This window comes from Chionomys nivalis, chromosome 13 (assembly GCF_950005125.1).
Source record: "Chionomys nivalis chromosome 13, mChiNiv1.1, whole genome shotgun sequence".
Lineage (NCBI taxonomy): Eukaryota > Metazoa > Chordata > Mammalia > Rodentia > Cricetidae > Chionomys > Chionomys nivalis.
Window position 1 is genome coordinate 69,907,592 of NC_080098.1, and position 19,312 is coordinate 69,926,903.

The following is a 19,312-nucleotide window of genomic DNA, read 5'->3' on the forward strand; positions in this document are numbered from 1 at the left end:
GAGCTTGAGAGGACCTTGGCTCCCAGGGGAGTGGGATCATGTAGGGGAGGAAGCGCATTCAGACTGTCCTCTGGGCAAATCCATTCAGAATTCCTGCCTACAGACCAGCTTTGCAGCCTGGCCTGGCTTGGCCACTCCACCTGGATCCTGTGGCCTCTCTGGGTCTGGACAGTGGAGCTATGTCAAGAACAGGAAAGTCCTCTTCAGGAGTTCGGCATGAGGGTGGACGGCAGGCATTTCTGTGTTCCTGGAATGCAGCCGTGTTTATTGTGTGAGCAATTGTTTCCACGGATCTCTGATTTTCACTGCTGCTATGTTTAGTGGATCAGCATCATTCGTTCATGGAAAGGCCCCGACTGGGACATTCGTCCCATATTCTAAGTCAAATGATACAGAAAACTCAGGACATCATTCTGATGGGCTCTGTGGACCTGGTGTTCTAGAATCAAGCTCAGTATAGCTGTCATGTCTCCATCAAACCGTGACATCCACTGACTCTGTGGCTACCACAGACTTGAAATGTGGCTTGTGTGGGTGAGGAAATAAATTAATGACTTCGTTTAATATTAATTAGTTTAAATTTAGCCACATGTGATAGTGTCTGCCAGATTAGCCAGTGCTGTTCTGGAATATTCTTTCCAAGCTGGACATTGCTTGGTTGCTCTGAGCCACGACAGTGCAACATGGAGGACTCCAGAGCCTTCAGTCCCTTTGGCCTCATGCGATCAAGGTAACTCCTAAATAGCCCATGGCTGGAATAACCCCGTAGGTGAGGTTGCTGCTCCTGAAACCTGGTCGTGGCTAGTCTGGGTGCGAGACCTAACCAGCAAACAGTTTCTTCCCTATCTGGTGACTAAGAAATGAAGGTTCTTACTTCTAGGCCATTTGTGACAAACACTGTGCCACCAACCCTACACAAGAGGGGAGGTCACTTTTCACAAGATCACACGGTGGCGACTTAGGTCTTTACTCCCCTGGGAGTTCCTCAGAGCATAAACCGAAAGAACGGCCAGGCCAGGCCTCCCCTGCAGCAGAGGCAGGACACGGGGAGCTCTTACTTGGAGCTCCTCAGTGTCTACCCACCTTCACAGACTCCCCGGTGAGGAGACCTATGTCCTTGTCCTACCATCTGTTCATGGCAGTGTCCCCTGGCTATGAGTGGCCGAGGTGGGAAAGAGCTCCTTGTCCATAGCCATGGCGATGATGGCTTTGAGGAGCTGAGTGACCTGCAGAGGAGACCAGTCCGAGACCAGTCCCCCGGGAGTCAGGACAGCCTTGGCAGCTCTCCACCTAGGAGCCCTTTTCTCTGCCCCTGACTCTCAGGGACATCCTCTGACATTTTCTGGGAGCACAGATCACACCCCTGGGCACATCTCTGTGAAATGGCTTCTCAAAGCGCTACCCTGAGCTGGGCAGGGTGCAGAGTGGGGTGGTCCTGCTCTGTGGGGCGGGAGCTGAAAAGGTCTTAATAGGCACATTGTCCCCGTGTTTCCAGAGTGCCGCCCGGCCACTTCCTCACACGCTGCGTGCTGGATGAGCTCATGTCTGAGGCTGTGAGCAGCACAGAGAGCTGGGCCTGGCTGCTGGGAGGCCCTATGGCCTGAGAAGCCCTCGCAGGCTGAGGCTGGCGGAGTCCTGAAGCGGAACGTTGTAATGAGCGACGCCGCCTGGATTTATGGGGCTGCGCACTTGGGCCTGGCCTTCCTTCACGGGCCTCCACATGGGAACAAAAACAAGTGCCGGCCCAAGTGTGGCGCGACTGGGTCTTAACAACAGTCTACTAATTACGGGAAGGCCTCCGCCAGAACCCCAACCTGAGGAGGAGCACAGGGGCAGTTCCTGTCAGCCTGGGCTCTGCTGGGTCCCGTCTGTCTCTACCAGGGAGACCCAGGGCGTGCAGACTGTGGTGCTCATTCACTAGCTCTGCTGCCTCAGACGTGGTACTGAACTCACCTCCTCCTCACTTGTCCTCATCTGTAAAATGGGATCCCAGCTCTTCAAGGCCAATGGAAGGAAGTGTCCCAGAGCAAATAAGAGCTAATTTCAGAATTTGTCATTCCTGTCTTGAATTCTGGTTAGGCCGGGTCCCTGTTCTGTGGCCTGCACAAATTGTCTTACCACTCTGATCCAAATGTTACCTAGAAGGCAGGGATACAGGGAAATAGTGTGCAGAATGGTTAGGAGGGTGTGGGGCCGTCTGTGGGCTCCTCTGGCTGCACACAGTGTTCACACGGTCCTTACTGCACAGTTACGGCCCTGTGCTGTCGATGTTTCCATCCTAGGAATAGAGGCGGCACCTGCCTGGGTCCTGTGGTGGGCTCTCTAAGGCCCCGCTGCCATGATGACAGCACTCAGTGGTATGATGGTCAGGGAAGCGGAGATGGGACACACTTCCTGCCAGGAGCACCTGGAGACCCACCTGGGCTAAGCTGAGGGCCACAGGCCCCTCTTTTGGATGTGAAAACAAACAGAAACAGAACAAATAAGCACACAGTACCAGGAGCTGGGCTATGGTACCGTGGAGCAAGCTGCAGGACTGGGCCCTCCTGTCACATCGTGACTTACGAGGATCCTGCTGACACAAACGTGCATGCAATCACCAGGATGGGCTGTGAGTGGCCCAGCAAGGACAGCTCTCCAAGGCCAGCGCCCTGTCCTGTAAAATGTATCTACCCGGCTCATTGGCACACAAGCAAAGGCTCTCTGTGGGCACAACACTAAGTCCTTCCTGCAAGCATCCCCCATCATCCTCCCTGGTAGGGCTGCGCTCGCATTCTCTCCAAATCTGAGACCAGGTCACACAGAGGCACCAGAGACTGTGAGATCCAGGCTGCGGGATGCAGTATGGCCAGAGGGGCTAGCCTCCAACACCAGAGGATATGTAGGGTGGACTAAGAAAAGGCATCCTTCCAAAAGGGAAGCACTCCTGGAAGATGCAGGAAATGTCCAAGGAGTGGAGGCACGCAGGGTTGGGCAGGGCTGTAAACAAGCAAAGGCGGTGGTGGCCTTGAAAGAGTTGGTGCATGCAAGAGGCTGCATGAGCAAGACGTGTGGACCCTCTGGAATGCGGTCAGACACAGAGGTGCTGAAGAGAGAGCAGGGAGAGATCCAGCCTTTTTTCTTGGCAGGCCGCAGGGGAAGGCAGGTCCCTACTTCTAGGGTCTCAGTTTGTTTAATCTGTGAGACAGGCATTGAGTCTGCGCTTTGGGACCCTGTGAGGACTTCCGTGACAGTGTATGTACATTTGTGCTGTGTGCTGGAAGGGGCCACGTGACAGTGACGGTTTGTGTGCTGGAGACACACTAGGAGGCAGAAGAGAGTTCTGGAGATGGCCTTTGGGAAGGGATGCCCCTTGGATGTGATGCTGACAGAATCATCAGCTCTTATCTGTTTGGACGGGCGCATCATTAACTCCTAGGCACTCTTAGGCACAGCGGGCAAACAGTACAAACGCTTGGAGTGAGCGGAAGTCCCTTAAGTTCACGGGATATTTGTCCCTGTGGTGGTTCCTTTAGTGCAGGACCTCAAGGTGCGACCTCCTAGCCGAGATCTCTGTGGGACCTAATGTGGAGCTGCTCGGCTTCAGTTATGCGAGGGGTCTTGCTCTGCACCGTTTGACTGACAGCTCATTACCCTGCTGCTGGTTTTTGGGCAGTGGAATTTAATCTCCCAGCCGGGAAGCAAATCAATTTGCCCATCTGCCACAGCTGAGCCTACTTGAACTCAACTCTAATTTATTCTCTTAAGCTTAGGAAGCCTTGTTGTTTCATAGTACAGAAATATTAAGTTTCCCAGGCAGCTCGGGCAGGGGCTCACAGGCAGATGTTCCAGAGTGTCTCATCTGGGGTCTGGCCTGAGCAAGCCATGATGGTCAGCTGGGGACGTACCACCAGCTAGGTCTAGAGGAAATGGATCTCTTGCCCATTAAGCCTTCATGGTATGTTGGGCGTGTGTGGGAGACAAAAATATCACCTGAGGGTGCGGAGATGTCACCTGCCCAAGAGCTCGGGGCAAGAAAGGACTCCCGCCAGCAAGGAGCACTGGTTTCCCGTTCTCTGTGTGTTCTAAGCTGTGCTGCGCTCCACTCCGTAATCAGTCCTGTGGTTTTGAGTGCTAGACTAGAGATTTGGAGAGCGTCTTCTTGGCACCGTACGCTTTCCCCCGTCACAGTCCAGATGGAAACCTGAAGCCAAGCAATGACTTTCAACCTCTGACATTGGGGCAGCTTCCCTACTTTGCCCAGGAAGGCAATCAGGAGACCTCTTGGCCAGGATGCATAGGACCTACTTTGTGCACACAAACATACCCAGGTGCAGGGGAATCATCCTAATGCATGACTGCTGCGCATGACTGCTGCTGCAGGCCAGAAACCTAGCAGACTCTGTTTAGTCTCAGGAGACTTGTTTGAAGTCCTTCAAGGGTTCTGATGGCACATCTGTAGACAGTTGTGTCCACTTCACAGAGCAAAAGAGCTCCAGGAGGGCACCTCAGAAACTGTAGCTGTTTGGTGGGAGTTGGCACCCACTGTTCCCACTCAGGGTCTAAAGATGGTTATTTGTGTGTCTCTCAAGTCTGTCCTTGACCAGACAGAAGGCTCCAGAACCTTCTATATATGTGAAGGCATGTCTCTGTGTGTGGGTGCGCGCGCGTGTGTGCGGGCACACACGAGCATAGGATGGGGTTGCCAGAGTGGCCGGCCGCAGAGGAGGCAGGTGTCTTCTCTGGAGGGAAGTAGTTCTTTCTGAAACAGCTCCTGAGTCTAACAGTGCAGCCCCTGCTGGGTTGACTTCCAGGGGTCAGGGAGAGGGCAGTCTATTTACGTGCCTTTGCCTGGAGCGCAGGGGGTGTCGGGGCCTGGGATTAATGAGCAGCGTATTGCCTCACCTGTTGGGAGGGTCATGTGATATGATTTTTGATATGAGGGGGCCCCACAAGCAAACATGACAGGTCAAGTCATAAATAGAAGAAAAGCCTGAGAAAAGGTGGCCCCACCCCTTGCCATTGACCATGTCCCTTTCTTCTCATTGAGGAGTGGGTGTCAGGCTCCCTCCTTCCCCAGCACCCTCAGGCAGACCATCCCCCCCCTCCCCTGCAAGGTGGCCCCAAGGCCAGCTTCTCAGATAAAGTTGGCCAGAAGTAACTCGGGGAAAATTAAATATCACGGTTGCTAATGAGGATATGGGCTAGGCGTTGCCTCCAGGACCCCAGGGTGACTGCCAAGCAGCCCGCATGGCAAACAAGGAATGAAGAAGCTTGCTGGGCCCCACCTTCTGAGGAAGGCTGAGCAGATAGCCTTGGAGCCCTGGGACCAGGAGGTGTAGGCTCTGGGGGAAGCAGGGAGATTGGTGCCCATGCCCCCCACACCCCCTGTAGTGTATAAGCTGATTTGTCTGTCAGGGCTGGTTGCAGCTGTGACCCAGTACCCACCTGACCCTGGATGGAAAGGAATTTGCCCAACGCCGAGACTAGGGTGCAGAGGTTGGGGAGGGAGGAGTAGAGCACAGGCCTGGGTCCTCAGCAGAGGACCTAGTGTTTCTCTCACATGGAGCTGAGGGAGCTGCCATGTTCTGCTTTGCTCTCTTGGCTGAGAGATTCCAATCTTTCCTACCAAGTCTAGGGCTAGGCTACGTGCTCCAAGAAACTCTCTAGAGCCTCCCACATCAGAGAGCAAAGCTCACTCCTCTAAGCCCACTGCTGGACAGAGGCACTGTCTGACTTGCCTATGTGACAGGTCACCCAGCAAAAGCCTCCACCAGAGAAAGCATCCAGTAAATCCATGTCAAGCACTAGCTTACTAAAATACACATTTTAAAGTTATATATATTATACATATGGGTGTTTTGCATACCCTTGTCTATGCACCATGTGTGCCTGGTACCCAAAGAGGCCAGAAGGGTGTTGGAACCCCTGGAACTGGAGTCATGAACAGTTGTGAGCTGCCATGTAGATGCTGGGGATGAAACCTGGGTCCTCTAGAACACCCAGTGTTCTTGACCCCTGAACATCTCTCTGGCTCCTTCAGTACACATTTTGACTCATCTTTCACACAGTAGGTTGTTTATGACCCCAAGGCTGACCACCCAGGTCCTACCAGTGAGCAGACAAGAAGCCCTGTCTAAGTGCAGAGCCAAATAATGGGCTGATACCAGAGGCAGAGCTGGGTACAAATCCTCAGTTTCTAGTCATGTGGTCCTGTGGGAACACGCTTCACCTCCGTTCCCCGTAGCTGTGGAAACTGTTACTGTCCTCATAGGCTTGTGTGAGAAGCAGGCGAGAGCATGCATATAGAGGGGATACTGGCTGCGGCTATGGCGAGTTCAGTCCCAGCTGGAGCTCTGGTATCTGATAGATCCCAAGGGTCACTGAAGGCTCATGGAAGAGTCTGCCGAGAAAATCATGGATTTATTCAGGGTGGAGCCCCACCAGAGGGCAAAAGTTGCTCTTCAGTAATAAGTCAGGGGAGGGGGTGAAGATGGCCCAATGGGTAAGAGTGTTTACCATGGAAACATTAGGACCTGAGTTCAAATCCATAGCACTTACAAAAATAAAAATTCCAGGTGCGGCTTCATGAGGCTATGATGCCGGTGCTGTGATGGGGCAGAGGGAGGAAGATTGTGCCAGCTTACTAGCTGACAGTCCAGCTCTGGGTTCAGTAAGAGGCCCTGTCTTAAGTAAACATGATAGAGCAGGACATAGAGGTGCACATATATCTCATACACACACAGACACACAATTTCCCAAGAGAGGAGGCAGGTTTGCTTTCTGGGGTCACTTTGGAATATAAGGGTGTATGGCCCTGAAGTCTAGATGGAGGTGGGGGCTCTGTGGCATTCTCTGTCACTTACCCGTGGCTTTGGTAGGAGGATGTCCTGGGCTGCAGGTCACCTGTAGTGCTTGCACGCGTCCCTCACAGTAGTTTCTGTGTACGGTTTACTAACTCGAGCCTGGTCTTCTGAAGGAGGCTGGGATGTGGTCTAAGAGGCTCCCCGTGGATACATTTCTTACACAGACACACACACCGTGGGTACTTTTACACACTCTCACACGTTTTAAGAGGCTCCCTATAGGTACATTTCTTTTACACACACACACACACAAACACACACACACACACACACGCGCGCGCGCGTGCGCACGCGCATACAAGAGGCTCCCCTTGGATACATTTCTTACACTTTTGGTTGCAAGCCTAGCCTTGAGCCATCTCTCCAGCCCCAGATGATTTTCTTAAAAGCAGTGAGTCTCTCCCTGACTCCCACCTCCAAACGGGAGGCTGGTGGCAGACAACACATTATGACCCATTTAGAGTTGGTTCACAGACAAAGGGAATCTCAGGTGGCCAGTTAGACCTTCCCTTCCATTTCCCTGAAGTTTCTTTAGCGCACACAATCCCAGGAATTCACTGTACACTGAGAATCATTTAGGTGACTTTGTTAGTTCGTGCAAACCCTGCTAATGCAATGAATTCTTTTGTGCTCTTGCCAGAACAGAAACCGCCTGCCCTTTTCTCCGCTCCCTTCCCAGTCCTTTGGGCGACATCTAGTGGAGGGTCTTCAAAAACTCCGCCTTGCTTCACTAGACTCCAAAGGTAGAGAAACCCAAGTCTCAAAGAAGCCATTTAAACCTGGCTCCTTCTAGTAAGTGCCGGAGAGGTTCTTCTCTGAGTTAGAACTGCCACCAAGGCCAGGTGGCCTGTCAGAGAGATCAGTGTCCAGGCCTGTGCATCTTGTCAGGCAGCGGTCTCCCAGCAAATCATTTACCCTCAGCTGGGAGGTGGCCGCAGCAGGCCTTGCCTTTCGATGTGAGAGCAAGGAGCGTGTGCACTGTTGCCCACTGTGCACTACAGCGCCTGGCACACAGCAAATGCCGAAACTCTCACCGAACAGCAGTCTCTACTTATGCGCCTGCAGTGGCTACACGTAGGAGGTAGGAGCGATGCTCTCAAGGACGAGGACTGAGTGGCTCCTCTGAAGTCCGCGCTCCTTTTTAAAGATACGTCCCTTAGGAAATCAGTGCCAAACTGAGCCCCATTCTAATCAGTAGACGAGCCGATCTAAACCTGGGGGGTGGGGGGGATCCTGAAGAGTGAGGCTGGGAAAGCATTGTTGAGGTCTGCGTTAGAAGTGGTTGTGTCTACTGCTGAGACTGTCTGTGAGCTTCCCCTTTTGGTTTTTGAGACAGTCTGTACAGCCCCGACTAGCCTCTTCTTCACAGGGCTCCACCAGCCCCTGCCACCACACCTGGCAGAAGAGACCTTTCACCTCCATCCGTTCGGGTACTTCATATTCCTTATGGTTCTACCTGCTCTTCTAGACAGTCACTTCTGAAAAAAAGGAGAAACAGCACCTGTGCTTTTAGGCAAATGAAGATTAAGTCACAAGTGCCCATGAAGTAAAATGTGTCTTGTGTTTCGCTAAGGCACCCTGGAGTGGCGGGACATCCTGGGACCTTGGTAGTGGTACAATGTCTTTGGGGACCCTCTTGCCAGGGACTCTCCTTCAGGGCTATGACAAAACATAAACCAGGAGAGGGCTTGAGGCTTCAGGGTTGTAGGATAAGGAGACCCATGTCCTAGGGAGACTGGCCTGGGACACACAGGTACAATAATGCAAAACATGCCAGTCACAACAGTTCAACATTTTACTAAATCAACTCACACAAATTTCAAATTGCAAATATAATTAAGGACAACAGATTCAGTTCTGTCTTTAACATTTTTCATTTTCAAATCTATCAGTAAGACAAAAAGTAAACAAAAGTTAGGTCTGTTGCAAATCTTATGATTTTTCTTCTGAGGGAAAAAACATTATAGTAAAAAGAACGCCACTGGGTGTACAGTAAAGCACCACAACACACATTACAAATGGGGCTTCCTGCTGCTGCGACACAGGAGAGGGACCGTCCTCCCCACTGCTGTGTTAATCAGGACTTCATTAAAGGAAAACTATAAAATCCCCTAGGTTAACTAAGTCAGACACGGTCTGGAACGCAGTGCTTAACGAGGACAATGCTGACTATCAGTGCTAACAGAAAACATTTTAGAAGGCCCAAAACAATCAAACTGGAAACCAAAACCTTATTTTCCCTAGATGAGCAAAACTGAAAACGAAAGCAGTCCCACCTCCCAGTAAGAGCAAAGGTTAATTTTTTGTTTTCTTTCTTTCTTTCCAGTTGGAGGCAGGGGACATGGTCTGTGCTGGCTCTAGGGATCACTGGCCTAGTTGGCATCCAGCTTGGCCATTTCCTGCACATAGATGCCTATACTCTCACTGTCAAAAAGCACAAAGTACACGGTTTTGATGGAGGAGGACATAGTGGACACGAAGTAGTTGGAGATGGCCTTCAGAATGAGCTGGGCCGCCGTCTGCTTCGGGAACCCATTCCTGTAGGAGAGAACACAGTGGTCAGCATTCAGGGCTCCACAATGAGCCCACCTCAGTTTCCCCTGCAGGGTTCTCACTCTGGGCTGGAGTTTACTGAGCCCTGGAGGTGTTCATGGAGAGTCCTTGTGGGACAAGTCGATTAGGGAGCTGTCGTGTATTGTTTGTACTTGGGAGTGACCTCTCTCGTCTCAGGGCATGGCCATCTTGGGGGTCCTCCTAGACTCCTCGCCCTGAAGAAGACTGGCTCAGACACAAGGGCCAAAGAGTAACAGCCCAATGACATTAAGAACAGAGATCTTGAGCACACCAGAAGGCAAACCATTTCTAACCATACTATAAAAAAATAAATGCCTGCTTCTCTGGGAAAGAGAAGCCAGAAGCTTACTCTGAACACTGCTCGGAACCGTATCAATGGGGAGCACAGTTGACCCATCCGATAACTATGGCTGCTTGCTATGAACTTTCTATTTGCCCGCCCTCTCCATTAGGCTTCTGGAGTCGATTCACCTGGTCTGGTGTTTGCTGTCTACCTGCAGCTCACTGTTCCTCTGCATGCTTAACAAGCAACTCATATAAAACCAAAAGTATGGCTATCGCAGCTCTTCGTCTAGACGGAGCCATCCAGCACTCACAAGAGGACAGGCATTTAACAGTGGGCATAGGAAGAATATGATACAATCGCCACAGGGGGGCAGGGCCCCAGGGAACATTCTAGAAGGGGATCAGTAAGTAGGGACGCTGAATGTGCATGAGATGGCCAAGGGTGCATAAGCTTCTGCTTCTCTTTTCTGTTGTCCCTGGAACCAGCGTTAGAGTCCCGTCATTGTCAGCCATCATGGCGCGGGTGGGGTGGGGTGGGGGTGTCTCTGAAGAGCTCTGGCCTCCAGTGTACGGCCCTCTTACTGGGTGTCAGCAACAAGGGCTGTTGGTCCAGAGACCATCTTCAAGGCAGGGCAGCCACTCTGTTGCAGAGCAAAACTTTGGGTCCTGACTTCAGGATATCATCAAAGTCTCCCTATCAGTGTCCTGGTCCACTGAAAATGCCACAGAGCTGAACTCGAGTCCTGAAGCTCAGCTCTGATGGATCCGCGGCGGCCCTGGTCAACACTGCATAGGCACCCCCAGGAGGTGCAGTGCACAGGTGCCAGCCTGGCGGAAATAATCTAACGCTTAGAGTAGCTGTCATGGACATCCTCTTGCTTATTGTGGTCTACTGTCTCGGTGTGCCTGCTGGATTGGCTGGTCTACTTCTAGGTGAGGTGGTCTGCACACTGGAGTGGGAATGTTTTCCCCAACACTTTCTAGCCTTCTGCACAGTGTGCCTGTGACACCTGGCGACTGACATTCTCCATAGCTGCTAGTGTTCAAGGTGTCACATGGCCACAGGAAAAAGCTCTTCTGTGACCTGCTGTCACCCATGAGACCGGGGCAGTCCCACATAGTTCATCCTTACAGGGTAAAGTGCCCCCTCAGGGCATTTTCTCAGTCTGTGGGAAATAATGGGGTGTGATAAGGCTCAGGGACCCCTAAACACAGCACTGTTCAGCGCCCCAGAGCGACCCTGGTAGTCTAGCCAGGCTGTAGGATATCAGGGGGGGGGGACAGGAATACAGGCTATAGTGAGGCACCCAAGGTAACTGTCTACAGTCTTATGGTCAACTGGGCACAGGGGCCATGACTTCCTTCTGTACAGAGGAGCACAGAGGCTGTGTCGGGTGCTGCTGCCGGAGGAGGTAAGTTTGCCCTTCAGTTGTCAAGAGCTCTTCCCAGCTGTGCAGGGCACAACTAACTTTTGGGGTGTCCCTGTGTCCTGCTGTAGCCTGCACTCAGGATCAGCTAACGGCTGCTAGACCAGGCAGACCTCAGTCCATGGGCATAACCTAGATAGATGGGACCTGAGAACTTGGAGGGGGGAGCTGTTCTCTGCATGCGAAGATCCAGGCCAAGCTCCACGAGAGCCATGCTCCACTGGAGACTCACGTATGCTCAGGTGAGCAGAGCTGGAGGGCCTGAGGAACTGGGTTGCAGGCTGCCCTCCTGTGTGTTCAGTCAGCTGCTGTGCTTGGCTTCCAGCTCTAACCTTAGCCCCACGGGAGCTCTGTGATGTAGACATCTGTGGTCCCAGCCTCTACCTGACTGCAAGGCCAGTTTCCAGGCGCACTGCTGGTCACTCCTCGCTGGTCAGTGTTTACGGTCAGACCCTCGGTGCTTTCCAGTTCTGTGGCCCTTGGAAGGGGTATGTAACTACTGCTAGAGGAAGGTTCCTTCCTGTTCCTGTATCCTAAGTCTGAACCTGTAGCTGGTGTTGGCATCATGGACACCTCATCACGCAGTCCTGGCTGGGCTCTCCCTGCAGCTTTCCCTCCCTCAGGTCTGCGGCTATTCTTTGGCACCACGTTCTGTATGCAGGCTATAGGGCAGGGCTGCCAGTCTGAACTTGCAAGTTTACACCAGCAGCAAGCACCCTTCACACATACCCAGCATGCCCTCCTGCTGCCCTACCCTGCACGTATGTGAACCTGTTCATCCTAGGGAGCCAGACCCTAAAGCAGCCTGCTGAGGCCATGGAAACAGTGGGAGGCAGCAGCGAAGCAGGCACTTTCCTCACACTGCTGGCAGATGTGAGATGCTGACACTTCACCCACTATCCCCACAAAAGGTGAGGGCAGCTGTAGCCACAGTGCCGTGGCTAGCCCCTTATGCAGCACACAGGAGACCTGACTATATGCTCTTTGCCCATGGTAGAGGTAGGGCAGCTGAGAGATGCAGACTTCTTGGCTGTACAATGATCCCTTGTCTGTGACTTGCCCGGCCCTGTGAAGGCAGAGGGCAAGACAAGATAATGTGTGTTAAGCATCAGGGTGTGGCCCAGGCTCCCAGTAGAGGTAACTGATGTCCCAGGATCATCCATAAGGTTCCTGTGGTGGAAGACTACCCCAGCCCCTCAGATAGTTATGACTAGATGGCTGCTGTTGGCATCACAGCCACTGTAAGCACTGTAAACAGGGTATGGTGCCCAGCTCTACTGGAGGGCTGTGGATCTGGCTGTTGGCATGAATAGCACGGGTACAGATACTGCCTTGGTACAGGTACTGCCTCAGTTCCCATCTAAATGGTCACTCCAGTCTTGCCAGGTCTCTGCTTTCTTTTCTAATTTGGGTGAGCTACAGACTTGAGAGGGCTCAGGGCTCCTGCTCTGGAGGTAGATTCAGGCTTCAGCTGCTCGTGGGCAGGAGGAGCATCAGGACGTGAGCGCTGGTGTTCTCAGGTGTGATGAGGATGAAGAGAGGCCACTAGGGCCACCTGGGATCCCCCTCCCAGACTCTCCTGGTCTTACCTGTCTCTGGCTTGTGTTTATAGTACCTCAAGTTCCTCAGGCAGGACTGCCCCCTGTTCTACCTGTCTTGGGCCTTGTCTGGCATACACTAGAGCCATTGAGTGTCCTTTGGGTTACCCCTGCTGTGTCTGAAGAACCCTTTCTCCACATCTGGCCCCAGTCTCCCTGGGCTAGTGCAAAGGGATCTCAAGGGCTCTGTCAGGTCAGGCAGATGGGTCCATGGAAAGCTGAGTTCAGAAGACCCATATATGGGGTAAGTTCCAGCTCTCCTAGTCTGCAGAGTCCTCTCCTGTGTAGGCCTTGCTAAGCCTTATCACTTCCAGGGGGTTAAGGGCCATTGTGAGAAGTAGGCCAGCTGGAGACCCCAGAAAACCTGTCAGAAGTCACATCTCAGAGCCCAGACAGGTGTCTTGGAAGGAGAAGCAGGGAGCTCTGGATTCCCGCTAGGCCACGGGACTGCACAGTGGGTGTTGGTCTCCTTTCTAAAGCCACACCTGGGTACAGGACACTGCTGTGCCCTAGCAGCTCAGGCACTGCTGAGATTGGCCACATTTCAGAAAAATCTATTCACAGTGGGCACGCAGGGGGTTCAGCCAGCCTGACAGCAATCTCCAGCTCGGCCAAGGATGAGCCGTGTGACCTCAGGTGCATGCCATGCCCTCTAAGTTCGCTCTTTGACCTTTAAATGGATTTAACAGTGGAGAGAAAGCGGCTCGCAGTGCCCGGGGCTCTGTTGCCCATAAATGGTGTTTGAAGAACACCAGCTTCCCTTCTATGCTCATAAATCAGAAGGAGGGGTAGCCCAAGGCCCCCCCCCGCCGCCCCGAGTTTCTGTGTGCTGCCAAGATGGGTCCCTTCCTTGTGTCTAACATGGCAAAGTGTGACCAAGACCAGGGTTACAGGCATGGGGTCTCCACTGGCCCCAGTCAAAGTCAGAAGGTGACAGGAGCAGGCCAGCATGTCTGGGGACCACCAGCCTCTCCGGGAAGTGTTCCCCAGAGCGTCACTGTGTTCCCTTGACTTCTACGCCAGAGATACTGGATGCCCAAACAAGTCATTTTATTCCCCTCTTAGCCCGTGATTTGCTGGCTGGCCAGATCTAATCCTATCCTTTCCCCATGAAAGCAGGGGCAGCTGCCTGCACGGCTGTGGGACGAGGTCTGCCTGACAGATGTGGCCGGGGAGCCTGCACATGTGCTGCCTTTGGCATTCTGCCCTTTAAAAGCTTCCCATTGATTATTTTTAAAAACTTTTACTCCATGAAAAATGTAAATAAGTTTGTAATAACAGATGTTCTTTTATGGGAATTACTTTTATGCTTCAATTAAGAATTTCCCAATAGCCATATGAAAGAGCGTGAAATTATTACCTCTGATAAAGGGTGCTATGCCTTGCTCTTCAGAAGCACCTTTCATCAGGGCAGATCAAAGCGCATCCGAAACATTAATTAACTGAGCCTCTGAACCATCTGTGAAGAAGGGTAGACCCCCATGGCCTCGCTTATTAAGGAAGGCCCAGAACAGAGAGACTGATTCATTTACCAGAGGTCACACAGCACACTAACATAATGCCAAACAACAGACCTTCTATGGGAGGTGGAAGCAATTAGTATGACTTGTTTTTTGTTTGTGTTTTGTTTTTGTTTTTGAAAACAGGGTTTCTTTGTAGCTTTGCAGCCTGTCCTGAAACTAGTTCTTGTAGACCAGGCTGGCCTCAAGCTCACAGAGATCCACCTGCTTCTGCCTCCCAAGTGCTGGGATTAAAGGCGTGTGCCACCACTGCCTGGCAAGTGTGGCTGTTTAAGCTCTGATTCAGAAGCTCTGCTAAAATAAAAAAATAATAAAGATCTTGAATCTACTTTGGGAGGGGTCCTGACACCTATAACACATTCAGTTCTATAACAAGTTCTGTGGCATGGCATGACTAGACACTTAGTCTTCACAGATACTTGCACAGCAGAGGGAAAGGGCACTGGGAAGGTTCGACCCTGCTGTGTGTCCAGGAGATAGGGTAGGGTCTCACGCTATAGCCAGGCTCCTTCCTCACCTTCCAAGAGCTGGTATTACATGTCAGCTGTCACTCGGTTTTCTGGTGCCGATTTGAAATGATGACAAGAGACTGGAGTGGAGATAATTCAGTCAGAGGACACAGCCACCCACTGAGTTCCCAGGGGCTCCCAGCTCTGCTGGGCTGAGCTCCTGCTTTGGCATGGCACCTGCAGAGTGCTGCCAGGTGTGAGCGAGCTGCAGGAACAGGTGTGAGCTGGAGTCCTTCGAGCTCATCTACACTGTGGAGCCTAGTTCTGGTCCCCATGTGAACAACGCTGGGGACTGGAGGGCCTGTCACCAGTGCAGGCTGCAGAGAGAATCTGCCACAGCTCCTGGCCTGGGAGAGACGGCTGAGATGGGCTCTGTCATGGCTCCAGAGAAACAGGGTCAGCAACAGCTAGAGACTGACCACAGTGGAGTCACTTAGGTAATGAGATCTCAGTGCTGCCCAAAAAGGGAAGCAGGGGCCTCTGCCTTCCACAATTCTTTTGACAGCAGAAGGGAATGTTTGGCAAGAGATGCCTTTAACCTGCAGGGCAGAGGCTGCCTGGAGGACAGCACAACACAGGGCTCAGGCAGTCACTGCCCTTATCCCAACCTACTCAGGTAGAGGAGGGACACAGCCTCAAAACTGGGAGGGGCTCTATCCGAGCTACACCACTCGCCCTGTACAGACTCCCAGATAAGCTTCTTGAGGACTCGGCTCCTGCCAGCAAAGCCCCTGCAGGGCCTGCACTGTGCTTCGTGCCTGGCCCCAGACTTCCCAGGCTGGTAGCAGAGAGGATCCAGGGCCTGATGTTCTGAGGAACCCTGTCCCTCTCCACGGCACAGCTCTCAAACCTCCCCAAACAGCCTTGAGATGTTCAACGGGAGTTTCTCTGCTGTTAGTCAGCAGGGCATGGTGGAGCCAAGCCTGGACTTGAGCTAAGTCCGACCCCTGCCTCAGCTGTAGAAGGAGTACACGGTCCCAGCACTGGTCTCATAGTCCACCTGGGTACATGATGGACAGGACCTGGGGCAGGGCCTCGCCCTGAGTGCTTATCTTTGGATATTTTCATTCTGCCCCACTTTGAATCCACCTCCCTCTATGGCTAAGGAGGCCAGGTATGTGTCAGGGGTGTCCCTGCATTGAGGACTAGAGGACATTGCATGAAGCTGTAAAGGTGAAACCCGGATTTCCTGTGGAGACTGCAATATGTTGGAGATACCAGAGTCGCAGGATACCTGTCAAGGAAAGGTGCTAATGGGGAGTGGAACCATCCCAGGTGAAAGAAGTGTGCTGCAATAAGCAAGCTGAAAGGAGCTGGAGATCTCAAGAGCGCTTTGACATCAGACATGGAGATGCAGAATTTAGAGTGTGCCCTGCTGGTTTCTGGTCTTGCGTTGGTTCAATATTTCTTCATTATGCACCTTTTCCTGTCATTTGGGATGGTAATGCGTATCCTGTGCCATTACATGTTAAAAATATATGATCTGCTTTTTGATTTCACAGGGGGTTACAGTTAAGAGATTGCCATGAGTCTCAGAAGAGTTTGGACTTTTAAACATGCCTGAGACTGTTATAGGCTACAGCAACTTTTGAAATTGGACTAAATGCATTTCTGCATTCTAATGTGGCTACAAGCCTATGGGGGCCAGGGAGTGGATGTGCTGTTTTGAATAACCCCATAAGCTCATAAGGAATGGCACTATTAGGAGGTGTGGCCTTGCTGGAGGAGGTGTGTCACTGGGGCTGGCCTCTGAGGTTTCATTAGTTTAAGCCAGGCCCAGTGGCTGGCTCTCTTCCTGCTGACCCAGATGTAGAACTCTGAGCTACTTCTCCAGCACCGTGTCTGCCACCATGCTTCCCACAATGACAATGGACTAAGCCTCTGAACTATAAGCCTGCTTCAGGGAAATGCTTTTGTGTGTCTTTACAGCAGCAGAACACTAAGACGAGGGCTTTGCCTGAACTCTCTACGGCAATCCAGGTCTCAACAACCACAGTTACAGGTGTGCTGGAAAGGTCCTTCTCCCCTGCTTTCCTCCTCCTGTTTGAACCCACCGGAGTCTTAGTGCTCCTCAAGAGCCTGGGGTTTGTCTGTCTGTGGACTCCTCTGTGGTGAGACTTGCTGTCACAGAGTTTTAGGTCTTTCTAACCCTTCATCAGCACACTGTATTTTTAAATGATGTGTGTATATATTTGTATGTGCTACCTGCATACAGGTGTCTGCAGAAGTCAGGAGCACGTTACCCTGAAGCTTGAGTTTCAGGCAGTTGGAAGAGTCCCCAGGTGGACCCCGGAAGAGCAGGAAGCCCCACCACACCTCTTGAGGCTTCCTTGGCTTTCTTTTGAGTGTGCTTCTGAAGGGGGACATCGTTACAGAAAACCCACTTCTGTGCCCATCCATACCTGCCACTGCCAATGGACGGGAAGGCGATGGATTTCAGCTTTCTGTCATCAGCTAAGGCCAAGCAGTTTTTTACCGTCTTCTCCAGAAGCTCTTCACACTTGTCTGTACCCCAGACTGGACTATTACAGTGAATCACAAACTTGGCGGGCAGGCCATGGCCTGCACTAACAGCAGCTGGAAGGGACAGAAAGCGGCACATGTCACAGGAGACCAAACCCACACCTCTTTCCCGCTCTAGAGTGACCCCTTAGCTGCCTCTGTGGGCCTTTGTCCAAGGAAGACTGCAGCTGTGCCCATGCTGTGACTCCAACATCAGCCTGACCTGGAACCCACGCTTCAGGCATCCCCCCCCCACGAGCAGCGGCATTCAACTCGCTGCTCCGGGAGCTGCAGAGGAATGTCCGCGGTCCCTGTCTCAGAAGCATGGCGCGGGGCTTTCACATCAGTTCCACTGAATGTCCGTGAGTAACTATGTCTAACTTCCTACGCACAGGTCAAGATGGCCTTGGGCGCAAGGCTTTGCAGAAGCGGCAGCCTGGTTGTGTGATCTGCTCCTGTCCATGATGACAGAACAAGACTGGCTCTTTAGGGCGCCTTGCTTCCCTTTCTGAAGGAGGGGCCGGTTTCCAGACGCACAGCTCCATGACTGTCTCCTCTCCTACGTGAAATCTAAGGGTACAGCCTCAGTTCTGTCCCTTCGCATGAGCTGGAACCAGTCTCTGTGTCTCCTGGAGCAGAGCCGCTACAGGAAGGCACTCTTGAATAATCAGCATTGCCCCAGGGACGTCGTAAGACACTTAAGGGTCTTGTGCCAGTAACAGTTGTAAGGCTGTGCTCTATAGGTTCTCACGCTCTGGGCTAACAGGTGACATGAACCCTAAGGAGCATTTGAAGCTAGGGCTAAATTGGGTGAGAAAGGGCTAGAATAAAACACATTAACAGATTAGCTCCTATACTTTTCAAAACAGTTTAAGTCAGGTATAATCTCAGCATTTGAGAGGCCTGAGTCCTCAAGTTTGAGAACAGCTTGGGTAACTACAAAATCCTAATAGCTTAGAATCAAGATCTAAAAATTCTATTAAAATAATCTGAACCATTCTAAATCTAACATCCTTCAGTCACAGCTCTGGTTGTGCCAAGCTGCCTCCCATCAGAGCACAGCATGTGCCAAGAGTCTCTCGCGGGCCTGCAATGGGTGCATGGGTAGGAGTGGCCAGTAGCCCCTGTTGTAGTCAGCTGTCTGTGTCCACCCTCCCCACCCTCGTACAAGGTTGGCCTTAGGTGGGATTGTCTAGAAGAGCCTTTTCATTGGTGCTCTGCCCACCGTGCCCCACGGCACAGATAAAAGTTCATATTCCCATGCCACAGATGCTGATACTAGTAAGGATGCAGATGGTATTTCATTGCTGGGCGAGGCCAGCTGTCTCTCCTGAAAGGACCTCTGTAGACATTATATATAATTACTAATGTAGTCTACATGTAGTCAAGAGTTACTTTTTTAAAAAAGGGCCTTGACAAAATGGACATCCAGGACTGCAGAGTAAGAAAGGAAAAAGAGCTGGGTGGTGGTGGTACACACCTTTAATCCCAGCATTTGGGAGGCAGAAACAGGTGGATCTCTGAGTTTGAGGCCAGCCTGGACTACAAAGTGAGTTCCAGGACAGCTAGTTCCATAGAGAAACCCTGTCTCAAAAAAACAAAGGAACAAGAGTTTGAAATGAGGAAGGGAGGGTCTGTCTTCATGCAGAGCAGGTACCCCTCCCCTTGAATGGACACAGGAAGCCCTGTTCTTCAAACCTAACTCCCCAAGGTTCCCAAACTTGAGCCCTACTTCTGGATTTCAGCCCATCTCCCATGGACGTCCCCAGTCTTTTTCTTCCCTCTCCAGCCAAGAATGGTGGTTATGGCACATGAGAAATGGGTGTTTACGTTTCCCATTAAACGTACAGCTGGCTGAGGAAGGTGGCTCGCCAGCAGACTTGCAGGTGGCTCAGTCTCACCCTCGATTGTTCCCAGCTCTCAGATCTGTCAGCCTCGGCTTCTGTAATTCCTTTCCGTTTGAGATAGACACACTAGACAGGAGCTACTAAAAAATTTTTGCACATGAAGGTTTTCATGAGCCTTCACCTGCTGACTATGCACGGGCTGCGT

At 51.9% G+C, this 19,312-nt stretch overlaps 1 protein-coding gene across 4 annotated transcripts in view; it reads right to left on the reverse strand.

Annotated features, from left to right (window-relative positions):
• Positions 1-8,626: 8,626 nt before the first annotated feature.
• Positions 8,627-19,312, reverse strand: part of LOC130885446 (core histone macro-H2A.1) — a 63,459-nt gene continuing 52,773 nt past the window's right edge. For all 4 annotated transcript variants that reach the window (XM_057786921.1, XM_057786919.1, XM_057786920.1 and 1 more), the window contains exons 8-9: positions 17,161-17,335; positions 8,627-9,383 (exon numbers count right to left, since the gene is read on the reverse strand). In XM_057786921.1, coding sequence (XP_057642904.1) covers positions 9,218-9,383; positions 17,161-17,335 — 341 coding nt within the window. In that variant the 3' untranslated portion in view covers positions 8,627-9,217. The remainder of the gene's footprint in view (positions 9,384-17,160; positions 17,336-19,312) is intronic.